Raw genomic sequence first — 15,310 nt, 5'->3', positions numbered from 1 at the left:
ATTTATATGAGTATTGTGGAGAGGAGGGTTCTTGGTGCTCGTATTTATTATAATAAAATCAATATTTGGACATTTACCTGGTGTCTGGCGTGGTGTCCGAGGGTTCAAGGGAGCGAGAGCGCCCTTATCTGTCACACCGTGTATAGACCTCCTAAATTTAATGCGTCTTTCTTTGAGGAATTCTCAGACTTGGTGTCCATTATAATTACGAACTATGACACACTCCTAATACTCTGCGACTTTAACTTTCATATCGATAATCAGTGTGACCCAAAAGTAAAAGAATTTATGAACCTCCTGGACTCTTTTGATTTGAGACAGCTCATTAGTCAGCCTACACATAAAGCAGGTTGATAGAAAACATTCATGAGAAGCATATTGTTAAAAAACGCTTCTTTGATTCATCAGCAGCTTCAAAACTTACAAACATTCTAAGCAAACAGTCCGTAGTGCTAACTACAATAGCGAGGATAATGTAAATAGTAAGGTGAAAAACTTAATACTAAGGTGAGAGCTGCTGCTGACATAGTTGCACCTGAAAAGAAAGTTAAAAAAATTTCTAGCATTGTTATACCATGGAAGACCCAAAGAGTGTCTGATTTAAAGAAAACATGCCGAAGAGCTGAGCGTAAATGGAGAAAAACTAAACTAACTATCCACTATGAGATATTAAAGGTTAAAATAACAGAATACAATAACACAGTCCGTCTTGAGAGGCGCTGCTATTTCTCTAGAATTATAAATAACAATGCTAGTAATCTCAGAGTCTTATTCTCTACGATTGATCGTCTGCTAAATCCAGGTAACTCAAAGGAATGCCTCCAAAATAATTCCAGTGAAACTATAGTTTTTAATCAAATAATTAATGATATTAGAAATAATATAGTGTATCTCCCCAACACTGCGGATCCTCTTAAGCCCCAGTACTCCGTTATAAACAAATTAAACTCTTTCACCAGGATAGATTTACCTTGGCCCAATACCAACAAGTTTTTCAAAGAAGTATCGGGCGTGCTAATTGATAGTATTCTTGACATAGTAAACTCATCATTAGATACGGGGGTCTTCCCAGACTGTCTTAAGACTGCTGTTGTTAAACCCCTACTCAAGAAAAATAATCTTGACCCCTCTGGTTTTGAAAATTTTAGACCCATTTCTAACCTGCTTTTCTTAAGTAAAATTCTAGAGAAGGCAGTCATTATGCAGCTAAATGACCACCTCAATAAACATGCTTTTCTTGATAAGTTTCAGTCGGGGTTCAGAACAAATCACAGCTCAGAATCTGCACTCGTTAAAGTAGTAAATGACTTGCGGGTAAATGCAGACAGAGGCCATTTATCTGTTCTCATCCTCTTAGATCTGAGTGCCGCATTTGACACCATTGATCACAATATTCTTAGAAATTGCCTTAGTCAATGGGTGGGCCTCTCTGGCAGTGTCTTAAATTGGTTTGAATCCTACCTGGCAGGTAAAAAATTATTTGTTAGTTATGGTAATTATAACTCAAAGACACATGATATTCTATATGGTGTTCCATAAGGCTCTATCCTGGGTCCACTGCTCTTTTCGATCTACATAGGTCAGATTATCTCGGGGCATAATGTGAGTTACCACAGCTATGCTGATAACCCGCAGCTCTATTTATCAATAGCACCTGATGACCCTAACTCTGTTGTCTCACTAACACAATGTCTTACTTGTGTTTCTAAGTGGATGAATAGTCATTTTCTCAAGCTAAATAAAGAGAAAACAGAAATTTTAGTGATTGGCAATAATGGATATAATGAGGTTATTAGAAATAAACTTGATGCATTAGGATTAAAAGTCAAGACGGAGGTAAAGAATTTAGGGGTAACTGTTGACTGTGACATGAATTTTAAATCACATATTAATCAGATCACTAGGACAGCATTTTTTCACTTAAGAAATATAGCAAAAGTTAGACCTCTTATATCACTGAAAGATGTTGAGAAATTAGTTCACGCTTTTGTTTTCAGTCGACTAGATTAATGTAACGCACTCCTCTCAGGACTACCCAAAAAAGACATAAATCTTTTGCAACTAGTGCAGAATGCAGCTGCTAGAATCCTAACTAGGAAAAGAAAATCCAAGCACATTTCTCCAGTTTTGATGTCACTACACTGGTTACCTGTGTCATTCAGAATTGACTTTAAAATACTGCTTATGGTTTACAAAGCCTTAAATAATCTCTCTCCATCTTATATATTGGAATGTCTGACACCTTTTATTCCAAATCGTAACCTTAGATCTTCAAATGAGTGTCTGTTTAGAATTCCAAGAGCTAAACTTAAAAGAAGTGGTGAGGCGGCCTTCTGCTGTTATGCACCTAAAATCTGGAATAGCCTGCCAATAGGAATTCGCCAGGCTAATACAGTGGAGCACTTTAAAAAACTGCTAAAAACACATTACTTTAACATGGCTTTCTCATAACTTCATTTTAGTTTAATCCTGATGCTCTGTATATTCAATTAATTATCATAACTATTCATGGTGGCTCCAAAATCCGTACTAACCCCTACTCTCTCTTCTGTTTTTTTTCCCTGGTTTTCTGTGGTGGCAACCTGCGCCGCCACCACCTAATCAAAGCACCATGATGTTCCTACACTGATGGATTAAAAGCCAGAAGTCTACATGACCATCATCATCAAGTCCTTCCATGAGAACCCTGAATACAAAGAGGACTGATCATTTATGTTAAGTAGAATGCCCAGAGGGGGCTGGGCAGTCTCATGGTCTGGAACCCCTGCAGATTTTTTTTTTTTTCTCCAGCCACCTGGAGTTTTTTTTTGTTTTTTCTGTCCTCCCTGGCCATCAGACCTTACTCTTATTCTATGTTAATTAGTGTTGTGTTATTTTAATTCTTACTTTTGTCTTTTTTTTTCTTTTCTTCCTCATGTAAAGCACTTTGAGCTACATTATTTGTATGAAAATGTGCTATATAAATAAATGTTGTTGTTGTTGTTGATCGATCTCCTTCACCGCACCACTGGGCACTGGAACCAGGATACAGCGATTTGCAGCCCCTGACCTCTTGCAAAGTCAAGGAACATAGAGCCACTTTCACCACTGTCACCAGACCCATGGGGACAGAGACAATCCTCATAGCCAGCCCTGTCAGTGTCAGTGGCTGCTTTGAAGTCACCTATGACCAAAGGTATGTCACCTTGTGAGCACCATCAACCACTGAGCGAAGCTGCGAATAAAATGTCTCCCTCGCCGAGACATCACTCACCGCGGTCGGAGCATACACTGAAACAACAGACAAGGCACCCAGGAGTGCCATAATCTGAGTCTCATAATACACTCGTTGAAAGGAGTGATATCGGACACTATCGGAAGAAGTCAATCCGCTACAGCAACAGCTACTCCCTGAGTATGACAGCCATCAGACCGACCAGACCAATAAAAGTTGTATCCACCTACAGAGATCTGGCCAGACCCCGGTCTGCGCACCTCAGAGAGTGTCACCACTGAAATGCGGAGTTTACGCAGCTCCTCCGACAGCAGAGGAAGATGATCATCTTGCCGGAGAGACAAGTCTTTTCAAAACCAAACCATCTCCATGCAAGTGTCCCACATCTTGCAACTAAATCTAATGACGTTTTATTTGCTGGCGCTGTTTGCTCACTCATTTGTAGGCAGCATCGCTAGCTTAACTTGCCCACCGTGTAAGCTTCTGCGCTTGCTTTGCACATACTCAGTAGTCTATCACGTTAGGTTACATGAGAGAGTGAATGTGTAGACTCTCAAGGTGTATATTTGATTGTTTTTTGCAAAGTGAGTGACATACTCGATAATTTCGGCTCACACACCATGAAAACAACAATTAAATTATTACCATTGACGATACATATCACACACTACTAGTTGCACAAAACAGAGAACATTGTAAATGTAAACCTTTACAACATTATCAAAAATGCCAGCTTAGCTGGAGATGTTATTTTAATCAGTGCCTTTAATTACTGACTCTGAACAAGAAAAAACAACATGATTTCACAGATGTACTGGTAATTACTTACTGTAACTCTGAACAGTTTGTGTCAAAAGAAAACTTGAAGGGAAGTCTAAATAGATTTTAAATAGTCTGCAATAATCAAGACAGTATCCAGAATACAGAGATAATTGAAATTTTAAGATCTACAAACATACAGTACATACTGTACATTCAGCCACATCATCCAATTTTTGAACTATGACAACACTGGGTGTAAGGCATCAAACCAACCTGGACAGAACAACAGTCCATTGCATAACACAGAAACGTACTTACACATCAGCTCACACTTAACACTAGAATTACCAGAGCCAACAAAATAACTCGGAAATCCGGCCTACCTTAAATCCCTTCGCACCTCTCCATCAGCCTCTTTTGTCTTCTAAATGTGTCGATAAGCCCAAGCAGCAAGCAGCCTGCTATACCATTCCCCCACTGCCTCAGAATAGGCAAGAAGTTCTCCCAGTTCCTGCCTTGATTGATTATGTGGATGTGAGCTACCCAGAATTGTAAGGGGAAATAATTTGATGTGTGTTTTGTGTCTACAGCAATCTATGTAAACATATCATTAAAACAGAAATGTTTTTCACGTTTTAGTAATAAATGACAAAATGTAGACATGAACTATATAATGTGTGAAGGCTGATGGCCAAATATCAAATAAACATTTTCACAAATGGTGCAAGCACAATACGACAGCTTCCGTGGTGCAGTGGTTAGATCTGCTAACTTATAATCCTGAAGTCGTGAGTTCGAAGTCAGCTCCCCCACAAATTTACCATTTTGAGCATTTATGTCTGTAACAGCCGGTGTAAATTTATGGGACTTGTAAAAGCGTTTTTTTCACTTTTATTCTCTCAGTCATGATCACGATATAACACCCACCCCTGCCCCAGATCTGACGCGGTTACTTTTTATCTGAAACTGGGAATAACTGTAGATGTGAGTGGTGTTTTGAGACAATAGAATTGGAAATTCTCTGATCTGGAGGGATAAATGCTGACACACAAACCCTGGTGAATCTGCCTTCCTCGTATCTCACCATCACTTTAATTTTATTTTATTCAGTTTTATCGAGTGTTCCTGCTCACGCTGAATTAGTATGCATCTTATCGTCCATGATGTCAAAGCCGCACTGACAAAAAAAAACAGAGACAAAGGTATATATGATATTTGGAATTATTCATTTTATGACCTGTATAGTACATTTCGGAAAACATTGTGGCACGGATGCAACATTATTCATATTATTCATGTTCATTCGCATGACCTCTTGTGCTTGTAATCAATGACTACGTTTTTTTTTTTCGATCTTGCCCATGCATTCTCCACGTTTTGGTGCACAGTGCTGTTTCTTTTGTACTCCAGAACATGCAGAGGAAAGAATAGTACAGGGAGGTCAGTTCCACGCTACAGTAATCCCTCCTCGATCGCGGGGGTGGCGTTCCAGAACCCCCCGCCAAAGGTGAAAATCTGCGAAGTAGAAACCATATGTTTATATGGTTATTTTTATATTGTCATGCTTGGGTCACAGATTTGCACAGAAACACAGGAGGTTGTAGAGAGACAGGAACTTTATGCAAACACTGCAAACAAACATTTGTCTCTTTTTCAAAAGTTTAAACTGTGCTCCATGACAAGACAGAGATGACAGTTTTGTCTCACAATTAAAAGAATGCAAACATATCTTCCTCTTCAAAGGAATGCGCGTCAGGATCAGAGAATGTCAGAGAGACAGAGAGAAAAAAGCAAACAATCAAAAATCAATAGGGCTTTTAAGTATACGAAGCACCGCCAGACAAAGCAGCTGCAAGGAAGGGAGCAATGTGAAGGTAGTCTTTCAGCATTTTTTAGAGGAGCGTCCGTATCCTCTAGGCCAGTGTGCGAACAGCCCCTCTGCTCACATCCCCTCAGTCAGGAGCAGAGAATGTCAGAGAGAGTGAGAGAGACAGAGAAAAACAAACAATCAAAAATCAATACGTGCTGTTCGAGCTTTTAAGTATGTGAAGCACAGTGTGGGAAGCATGTCGCTTGACAAAGCAGCTGCACGGAATACAGCAATGTGAAGATAATCTTTCAGCATTTTAGGACGAGCATCCATATCGTCTAGGGGTGCAAACAGCCCCCCTGCTCACACCCCCTCCGTCAGAAGCAGAGAATGTCAGAGCAAGAGAGAGAGAGAGAGAAAAGCAAACAATCAAAAATCAATACGTGCTGTTTGATCTTTTAAAACCTTCCTCTTGTGTTAGGGTCTGCACTGACCCATTTTAAATTTTAAATGCATACAAGAATCACATAAATTTGTTTATTGCATCAAGGCTTTTTGACTTTGTCAGGAACCTCTATTTCAACAAAATAAAACAAAAAAAAATATTTTTACTAAATTATAAAATGCTCTGGTTGAAATTATGACCTTTGTGTTGTTAGGGTCGGTTTCGACCCAGTTATGATAATACGATGATAAAGCAATAATTAGAGCCAAAACTGAAATCCTAAGTGCACTGTCAGCTGACACACTGACAACCAGCTCCTCTCCTAATCATGTGAGCTTTCTCATTTTGCGTGGCTTTCCAGTATACCTGCACAAAAACAAAACAAACAAAGACGGGCATGTCCAGACATGTGAGGTGTATTCACTCATTTGAGTGGCCATTTGACTTGCAAAGTGCACATTTACAATTTGCAGCATGCAAAAATGAGAAGAAGATTTACAGTGAGCCAAGTTCTGGATCATATTTTTGGTGATAATGAAGGAGAGGACACAGAGCAGCATAGTGATTCAGATGAGCAGGTTTCTGAGGAGGAAGACAATGTGGAGTATCATCCAGAAGACACAGACACATCTGATGAGTCGGATGAGGAGGTCACTGGTGCTGAAGCTGCTCCTGCTGAAAGATTCAAGTCCAAAAATGGTAAGATCTTTTGGAGCTCAGTACCTCATGATGTACATGGCAGGGCAGCTGCTGCAAATGTCATCAAAATGACCCCTGGAATCACAAGGTTTGCTCTGACCAGTGTCAGTGACATCAAAACATGTTTTGAGCTATTTATGCCATTGTCACTAAAAAGAATCATCATTACTATGACGAACCTTGAAGGAAAAAAAGTCCATGGCGACATGTGGAAAGACATTGATGAGGAATACCTGGATGCTTTCATTGGTGTTCTTCTTCTTGCTGGAGTGTACAGATCCTGCAATGAGGCCACTGATAGTCTATGGGACGCATCAACAGGCAGAAATATTTTCCGGGCAACAATGTCACTTCAGACATTTCAAATGATATCAAGAGTCCTCAGATTTGACAACAGAGAGACCAGAGTGAGATCTGACAAGCTTGGTCCCATCAGGGATGTCTGGGAGAGATGGGTGCAGCTCCTTCCGCTGATGTTCAACCCAGGGCCAGAGGTGACAGTGGATGAACGTCTTGTCCCTTTTCGAGGAAAATGGCCCTTCCGGCAATACATACCCAGTAAGCCAGGGAAATACGGCATAAAAATCTGGGCAGCCTGTGACGCAAGAACCAGCTATGCCTGGAATCTACAGATTTTCACAGGCAAAGCTGCGAGTGGCATCCCTGAGAAAAACCAAGGAAAACGTGTGGTCCTCGATATGACCACTGGACTGCAGGGTCACAATATCACTTGTGACAATTTTTTTACCAGCTATGACCTCGGACAAGAACTTCTCAAGAGGAAACTTACCATGGTGGGAACAGTGAAGAAAAATAAACTTGAGTTGCCTGCTGAAATCTTGCAGGTGAAGGGCAGGGCTCCACTTTCCTCAAAGTTTGCTTTTACAGACACCACCACTGTTGTCTCATATTGTCCAAAAAGAAACCGGAATGTGATACTCATGTCTACTCTTCACAAAGACGCAACTGTATCATCAGGAAGTGACAAAAAGCCGACAATTATCCACGACTATAACAAAAACAAAGGAGGAGTGGAGGAGTGGACAACCTGGACAAGCTGACAGCCACATACACATGCCAGCGAATGACCAGAAGATGGCCAATCGGTTGTGTTTTACAACATCCTTGATGTGTCTGCATATAATGCATTTGTGTTGTGGAGCCACATCCACCAAGGGTGGAGCTCAACCAAAAAAAACAAGCGGAGACTGTTTCTTGAGGAGTTGGGAAATTCCCTTGTCAAGCCACACATTAGGCGAAGGGAACGGGTGCCCCGAGACCCAGACGCTGCAGCCTTTGTCAGACAGCTGCAGAGCTCACCCAGCACTCCATCCTCACCATCAGCAACACAGAGAGAATCTGCATCAGCATCCTCCTCAGCCAGCCCTGCCTCAACACCAACCGAAACAGCCCCAACCCCAGTCAGGCCGCCTGATTCGAAAAGAAAGAGGTGTCAGGTCTGCCCAAGCAATAAGGACAGAAAGACAAATGTATTGTGTTTCAACTGCAAGAAATATCTCTGCAAAGAACACTCAAAAAGTGTCACTTTTTGCCACACATGCCTCTAAATACACACATACACAAGCATGTTCTTGCACACAGAGGTTTTTACTCTGATTTAGCTTTGTATTAGTTTTGGAACTTGTAATTGATTTCTATTTGTTTGATTTTCTTGATTGGGTTTTGTTTATTTGACCATGCAAATATATATTTTGTGCCATGACCTGTTCTGTTCTGCTTTTCATTTTTTTCAGTTTATATTAAAGTTCTATTGCTGAAAAAAATATTTTTTTGCCTTTTCTTGATGTAAATATCTATGGGTCGAAATTGACCCGTAACACCATAGATGTCACTTTAGTTATTAATATTAAAATGAAAAAATAAAAAAAACATTTATTTAAGAGATGTGTTCTATACCCCTCAGTATTAGTCAGGTAACACAAGAACCTTTTATTTATTAATATGATTCTCTTGAGGTTCATTTTACCATTTTTTTAAATTGAAATCAAGGGGTATACTGACAAAAAAAGGCCAAGAGGCCCACACCAAAAGTATTAAAACCAACATTTTCATGGATAAGGAAGCCTAACAAGGTAACCAAGGGATGAGAAACAAATTGGATGATAGCTTATTGTTTTTAGTGTATTTTATAGCTGATTTAATACATGGGTCAAAACCGACCCGTTAACATAAGAGATGATAACAGAAAGCTAACACAAGAGGATGGTTAAGTATGCGAAGCACTGTGTGGGAAGCATATCGCTTGACAAATCAGCCACACGTAAGCCCAGCAAGGAAGGGAGCAATGTGAAGATAATCTTTCAGCGTTTTTTGAGGAGCGGCCGTATCCTCTAGGGGTGCGAACAGTCCCCGTGCTCACAATAAATTTGAGGAGTTTTATTTAATACGTAATTCGCGCTCTGGTTGGGTAGCTTCTCAGCCATCTGCCAATAGCGTCCCTTGTATGAAATCAACTGGGCAAACCAACTGAGGAAGCATGTACCAGAAATTAAAAGACCCATTGTCCGCAGAAATCCGTGAACCAGCAAAAAATCCGCAATATATATTTAAATATGCTTACATATAAAATCCGCGATAGAGTGAAGCCGCGAAAGTCGAAGCGTGATATAGCGAGGGATTACTGTATATGCAATCACCAGATTCAAATGTTAACAGTTCCCACACACCCAAGGACCATCCTTTCTATATTTACAACATGTGTACCTGCTGCAATGTACACACTTCTTTCTGTGCTGTGTTACTATTACACTGAAAGGGCTGGAGGAAGCGGTGGTCTTGGAACAGAAGTTTGCAGTTTATACAAAGGGAAGACATGCTACTAGAAATTAGTTGAAATGGAATTGGAACACATGCTATGCAGTCACATAGATGTCAGATATTCCACTTAACCTCCACTTAACCTCACTTAAAGTCATTGTAAAATCTGACCATTACTAACCATCAGTGAAGTGAGAAAAGTTAATGGTTTACTGTAATCTTTTCTTATACACTTCAGATTAATAAACTGTTGCTTATCTCAATTTTGCAATATTTCTATTGCCTGTGTTGGCACTCCATTCTTACTACTGTTTTTATGTATTTATTTATATCAATATACTGTAACTATTCCTAACAATTGACTACATACAGAATATACAAGAGAGAAAGCAAATAAGTTACATTTGTAAGAAGTTGAGCAAGTATTCATATAGCAAAAGAAGAGACCACACTGGCCCATGCACTCAGCTAAAGTACCTAGATTTGGATCAAAAAGCAACACATCCATAGTTATGGAAATAAAGCCGGTTTACACAGAAAAGAATGTGAACAAAAGAGAAAACGTGCAGACTCAACACAGACAACAAATGGTGTCAGATTTAAATCCAGGATGCTGGATTCATTGTGCAAAAGCGCTAAACATTCCACTACTGTGCCACCCTTCTAATTCATAGTATTATAAAAATATAGGAACATTCTCGCACTATGTATGACATTTCATACCTGAAATATCCATGTTTCCAATTTGTTCAGGTCCTAAATGTGACACAGCGTCTTCAGAGAAAAAGATACTACTTTCTTCAGGACTGTTGCTCACCTCAGACTCACTGCAGGCATCAGATAAAACATTCATGGATGGATCACCATTCAAAACAGCCTGTTAATAGAAAAAAACAATTCATATTTCCTTTTCAAATACAATTCTGGAAATGGCCATAAAGAGAGAGAAGAAAACATTACTGATAATGGTAGTACTAAAAGAAAGTCCTAGTAGCGTGCATCAAGAATTGGATTTTTTTAAATTATATTCTTCCTCAGAGTTAGTGACGGGTAATTAAAACAAGAAAGTGATATTACTTAATGCAATGTTTTGCTAGACAATAAATCTTGGCTAGCATCACAGTTTTTATTGATTTATTTTCTGTTGATTGTCTCAGTACAAGCCTGTTTTTAATTACAAAGGCACTGCCTGTTCCTTTTGGTGCATTCATCCCCTGAACATACTTCTTTGACTTAGCCTTCAGAAAAATTGTTCTGAGATATTAACATAATGAAATTTAAGGATTAGGAATGACCGGAAGCCATTACTTCCTTTCATCCATCTATGTGGCTGCATGTTGTTTCAAAGTGGAAGAATCTTTGCTGGCACAGTTTTCATTGAAGTATACAAAATATGCACCACTACCATGACCTTATTAATTTATCTATGAAACTAAATAAATCTTTCTTATTAGAAGTATGTGAGTGCACAGATTAAAACAATAATGCTAAATATGCCCAAAGTCAGAAACATGAAGGAAGCAAACACTAAATACAGTATTAAATATTTATTTCCTGAAAATAATTCTTGATTTATTTAAGTTCAAAAACTTTCTTTTAAATTTTTAAAAATAGTCAAGATGTCTGACAGTCAAGCTTAAATAAGACTATTAATAGGGAATCATTGGCTGGTGCAAATACATCACAAAGGCAGCTGTGACCCAAGCAACTTCTGTGATCACAATGACTGGAGATTAATAATGAATATCACCAAATAAGTAAGGCAAACAAAGAAACATTACAAATGTGTTGTTAAACAAATACTGAAGAAAATAACAAGAACAACAATGACACAAATCATTTATACACTCTTAGATATCTGTAATTGCTGGCAGAACTGCTACAATGAAGATTTTTCCAAAGCATTTTTGATATTTAAGTTAAAATATGTATTTTAAAGCCCTAGCAGACTTTTGTGCTAACCTGAAAAGCATAAATAGATAGCAGTCCTACCCTAAGCTCACAAAAACTTGCTTCGCTTGCCTGGTCTACTGTGGCTAGGATAAGTTATCCTTAATTAATTCTCTTAGTGAAAACCAATACACCATGTTGCTAATAAAGGAAAAGAATAATAATAGCACACAAAAAACAAGAAATGTAATGCTTAATCAATAATAACCCAAATATTAACAAGATATTAAAATGCTGAGAAAAGCTCTTGAAAAAAAAACTGGAAGATCAGAAAACCTTACAAGAGAGATAACCATTTTAAAACTGCTCAAGACACAGGGATGCTCAGACAGACAATGAGGTGGGGTCCTAGTTGGGTATCCCTCTAGTCAATGTTGGTTACACCTGACACTTTGAGGTAATTTGTAGTAGTCTCATGTCTGTCTGGGACACATTAATGGATGTGTGTGTGTGTCACTATTTCCAATATAAAAAATATTGTGATTTAGTTTTTTGACACGCAGCCAACATGTTTTAGTAAGCAGCTGAACTTGTTTGGCATGCTTTGAGATGCTACTTATAAAGCTAGCAGATCGCAGAATGCGTGTCCAAGTTTTGGATCATTTAAAAAAATACAAAACAAATGACTACAATCAAAGGAAAATCAAAAGTTTGTTACAGAAATCTATGTTCTGGTTTAGCATGTGCTAGCCATTTGCCTTTAGCTTTGTCTTGTTTAAAAAATAATCATTAGCTACAATGAATTGGTTTCTGGCCCATTTTTTTCTAGAAGATGCCGCGATCACTTTGCTTCTTTTTGCCACTTATTAAACATATAACACTGGCTTTCCTGTTGTATGAATAATAAATCCAAAATTTATTAACCAATTTTGGAGTTGGTTTTGTGGCAAATACTTATTGTGGAAGAAGACATCACAGTACTCAGTAAGACAGAGATTCTGAGACCTATTAGGTGAGAAAAGAGTGATACAAGTGGCCAACCAAGCTACTCCAGTAGATGAACAGAGGAGAAACCTTGTAAGAGGAGTAAGAGACAGACACAGCAGTCTGATCTGATGTTTTAGGTACTTTTTTTGCAATATTCTTTTTCTGATCCCTATGCTGTGTTACTGGTATAAAATAAACACGCAATTTTTGATAATTTTGGACTGCCTGTCATTATTCTAAAGTGTGGAAATTTTCTTTCATTCATTTTCATTCTTCATATACAGCATGTGTGCATGTGCAAGTGTAGAAGAAACAAGTTGCTGGATACACTCAAGCATATGATGATATAATGTTTGGAACCAATTACCAGAAAGAAGTGATTAAAACTACAGCTGCCAATCTTATATTGGCCTACTACTGTAAATCGAGTAAACCAATGTAATTTTATAAAACTGGAACTGTAGATGTCCTCCCAATTCAGCACCCTGAGCAATCATTATTAATTACAATCATTTTAATACAACATTTCACCCTTGGTTGCACATGTCAAGTGTGCCATAATTTAAAACAGTGGGGTGCTGCTTATTTCCATGGAGGTTTAGAGGTCAGTTCATTCCATATTCCTTGCGATGACTGGTTTCTCAGAATTCAAAAAGACTGCACGATAAAATTCCCTGTGTCTTTCTCCACATAGTAGTTCATCTTAATTAGCAACATTGACTACCATTTTTCAGAAAAGTAGCGAGCAAAATGAATTTTTGATATACTCTCCACCGGCTTGACTTCTATAAAAAGTAAAAAAGAAATTAGGAAAAAACAGCACATGGCAAAACACAATTTATGTTGGACAACATGAACCTTTATTTTTAAAAATGTACAATAAATCCAAAATAATAAACAGATATTATAATATTCAGAGTAACAAGTTGTCGGTTTATACTAACGTCATATTTCGAAAATGTCACTGAAAAAGACTAATTTTAACTACACTAAAATGTATCTTGTTATATAAGTTAATGCTTGTCTATAGAAAGAAAATGTATTTGTGTTTTCTCATACCACGCATACTGTAGTTCTAGGCAAACATCTCCAGACTTTTTCTATAACTGTTACGTTTCTCATACTTAAATGGTGACCAAAACTGCAGACACCACTCCTGATGTACCCTCACAAAAAGACAGTTTTAGGATATTATACCCTGATTTGTATTTGCAACATGTTATATAACATACTATTAGTCATTTTTTGTTGTTACTGTTTCTGGATGGGGCGGCACGGTGGCGCAGTGGTAGCGCTGCTGCCTCGCAGTTAGGAGACCTAGGTTCGCTTCCCAGGTCCACCCTGCGTGGAGTTTGCATGTTCTCCCCGTGTCTGCGTGGGTTTCCTCCGGGCACTCCGGTTTCCTCCCACAGTCCAAAGACATGCAGGTTAGGTGGTTTGGCGATTCTAAATTGGCCCTAGTGTGTGCTTAGTGTGTGGGTGTGTTTGCGTGTGTCCTGCGGTGGGTTGGCACCCTGCCTGGGATTGTTTCCTGCCTTGTGCCCTGTGTTGGCTAGGATTGGCTCCAGCAGACCCCCGTGACCCTGTGTTCGGATTCAGCGGGTTAGAAAATGGATGGATGGATGGATGTTTCTGGATGGGAGAGTGATAAAAACCACCAGGAGTATAAACTGTAAGGTTTTAATATATTTACATAAAACACGTTTTGTTAAAAATGACTAATTCTGAATTCCATTACAGTCTTCTCTATTATGTCATTTGATTTAATACAGTTTTTAATACTTTTAATTATATTTTTACATGTATAAGCAGCAGATGCTCAACAGATATTTCTGCAGAACCTCGCTTCTGATATACTGTATAACACTTGGATAATCTTTATATATGTCAGTCCCGCTTACACCTTAAAACCATATGCTGAAACCCTCACCTAGCAGTTTGATCTTTAGTCTTTTACTGACTGTCTTATTAAAGAAACAGTAAATAATATCATAAGAAACATTAAGAAACATAAGAAATTTGAAAAACAAGAAGAGAATATTTAGTCCATCAAACCTATTTGTTTAGCTAAAAGCCTAGCTGTCCCAATATCTCATCCATATTCTTTTTAAAGGTTGTCAAGGTTTCTCCTTCAACTAAATATTTCTGTAATTTGTTCCATAGTCCCACAACTCTTTGCACAAAGAGTTGCTTTCTGGCCTCAGTGTTAAATGCACTTCCACATATCACCTATTTCACTGTTATAAAAGGGTTTTCTTGCTTCCTCATAACATTCCAGCTTATTGTTGAAATGCAACTTTACCTTTCTCCACCTATAATATCTACTAAACAGAATATATAATTATTGTTTAATTCTTTTATAAACACTTCACGCCAACTCAATCACCATTTTATAAAAACACTTTAAAAAGCATTTTAAAATGTGTTTTCGAATCAAAATCAGGGCTATGAACATTTTTGATTTTTTTAAAGAAATTTTCTGATATCTGGCAAAGGTATGTAACCATATATTAAGCATATATCTATAGGCATACCGATTTAAATATTGTCTGGATCTAGTGATTTCTAGCCATTCAAAATCCAAATATTATTACATTAGTGCCACATGAATGGTATATACCATGTGTCACAAGAATGAGTCAGAGACATCATAAAGAGTTGGGGCAGCCACCCGTATAATATGCTTGGCAGCAAAATTGCTTTTTGTTTGTACACGATGTGTATA

General features: G+C 38.3%; 1 protein-coding gene across 1 annotated transcript in view; it reads right to left on the bottom strand.

The window, feature by feature from the left end:
- The window catches only part of dnmt3bb.1 (DNA (cytosine-5-)-methyltransferase 3 beta, duplicate b.1), a 191,566-nt gene that overhangs the window by 83,412 nt on the left and 92,844 nt on the right, over positions 1-15,310 (bottom strand). Inside the window, exon 3 of the mRNA XM_051933299.1 lies at positions 10,432-10,585. Within this exon, the coding sequence (XP_051789259.1) occupies positions 10,432-10,585 (154 nt within the window). The remainder of the gene's footprint in view (positions 1-10,431; positions 10,586-15,310) is intronic.

This window comes from Erpetoichthys calabaricus, chromosome 10, assembly GCF_900747795.2.
Source record: "Erpetoichthys calabaricus chromosome 10, fErpCal1.3, whole genome shotgun sequence".
Classification (NCBI taxonomy): Eukaryota; Metazoa; Chordata; class Cladistia; order Polypteriformes; family Polypteridae; genus Erpetoichthys; species Erpetoichthys calabaricus.
The sequence above is the reverse complement of the archived record's forward strand: the minus strand, read 5'-3'. Positions and strand labels throughout refer to the sequence as shown.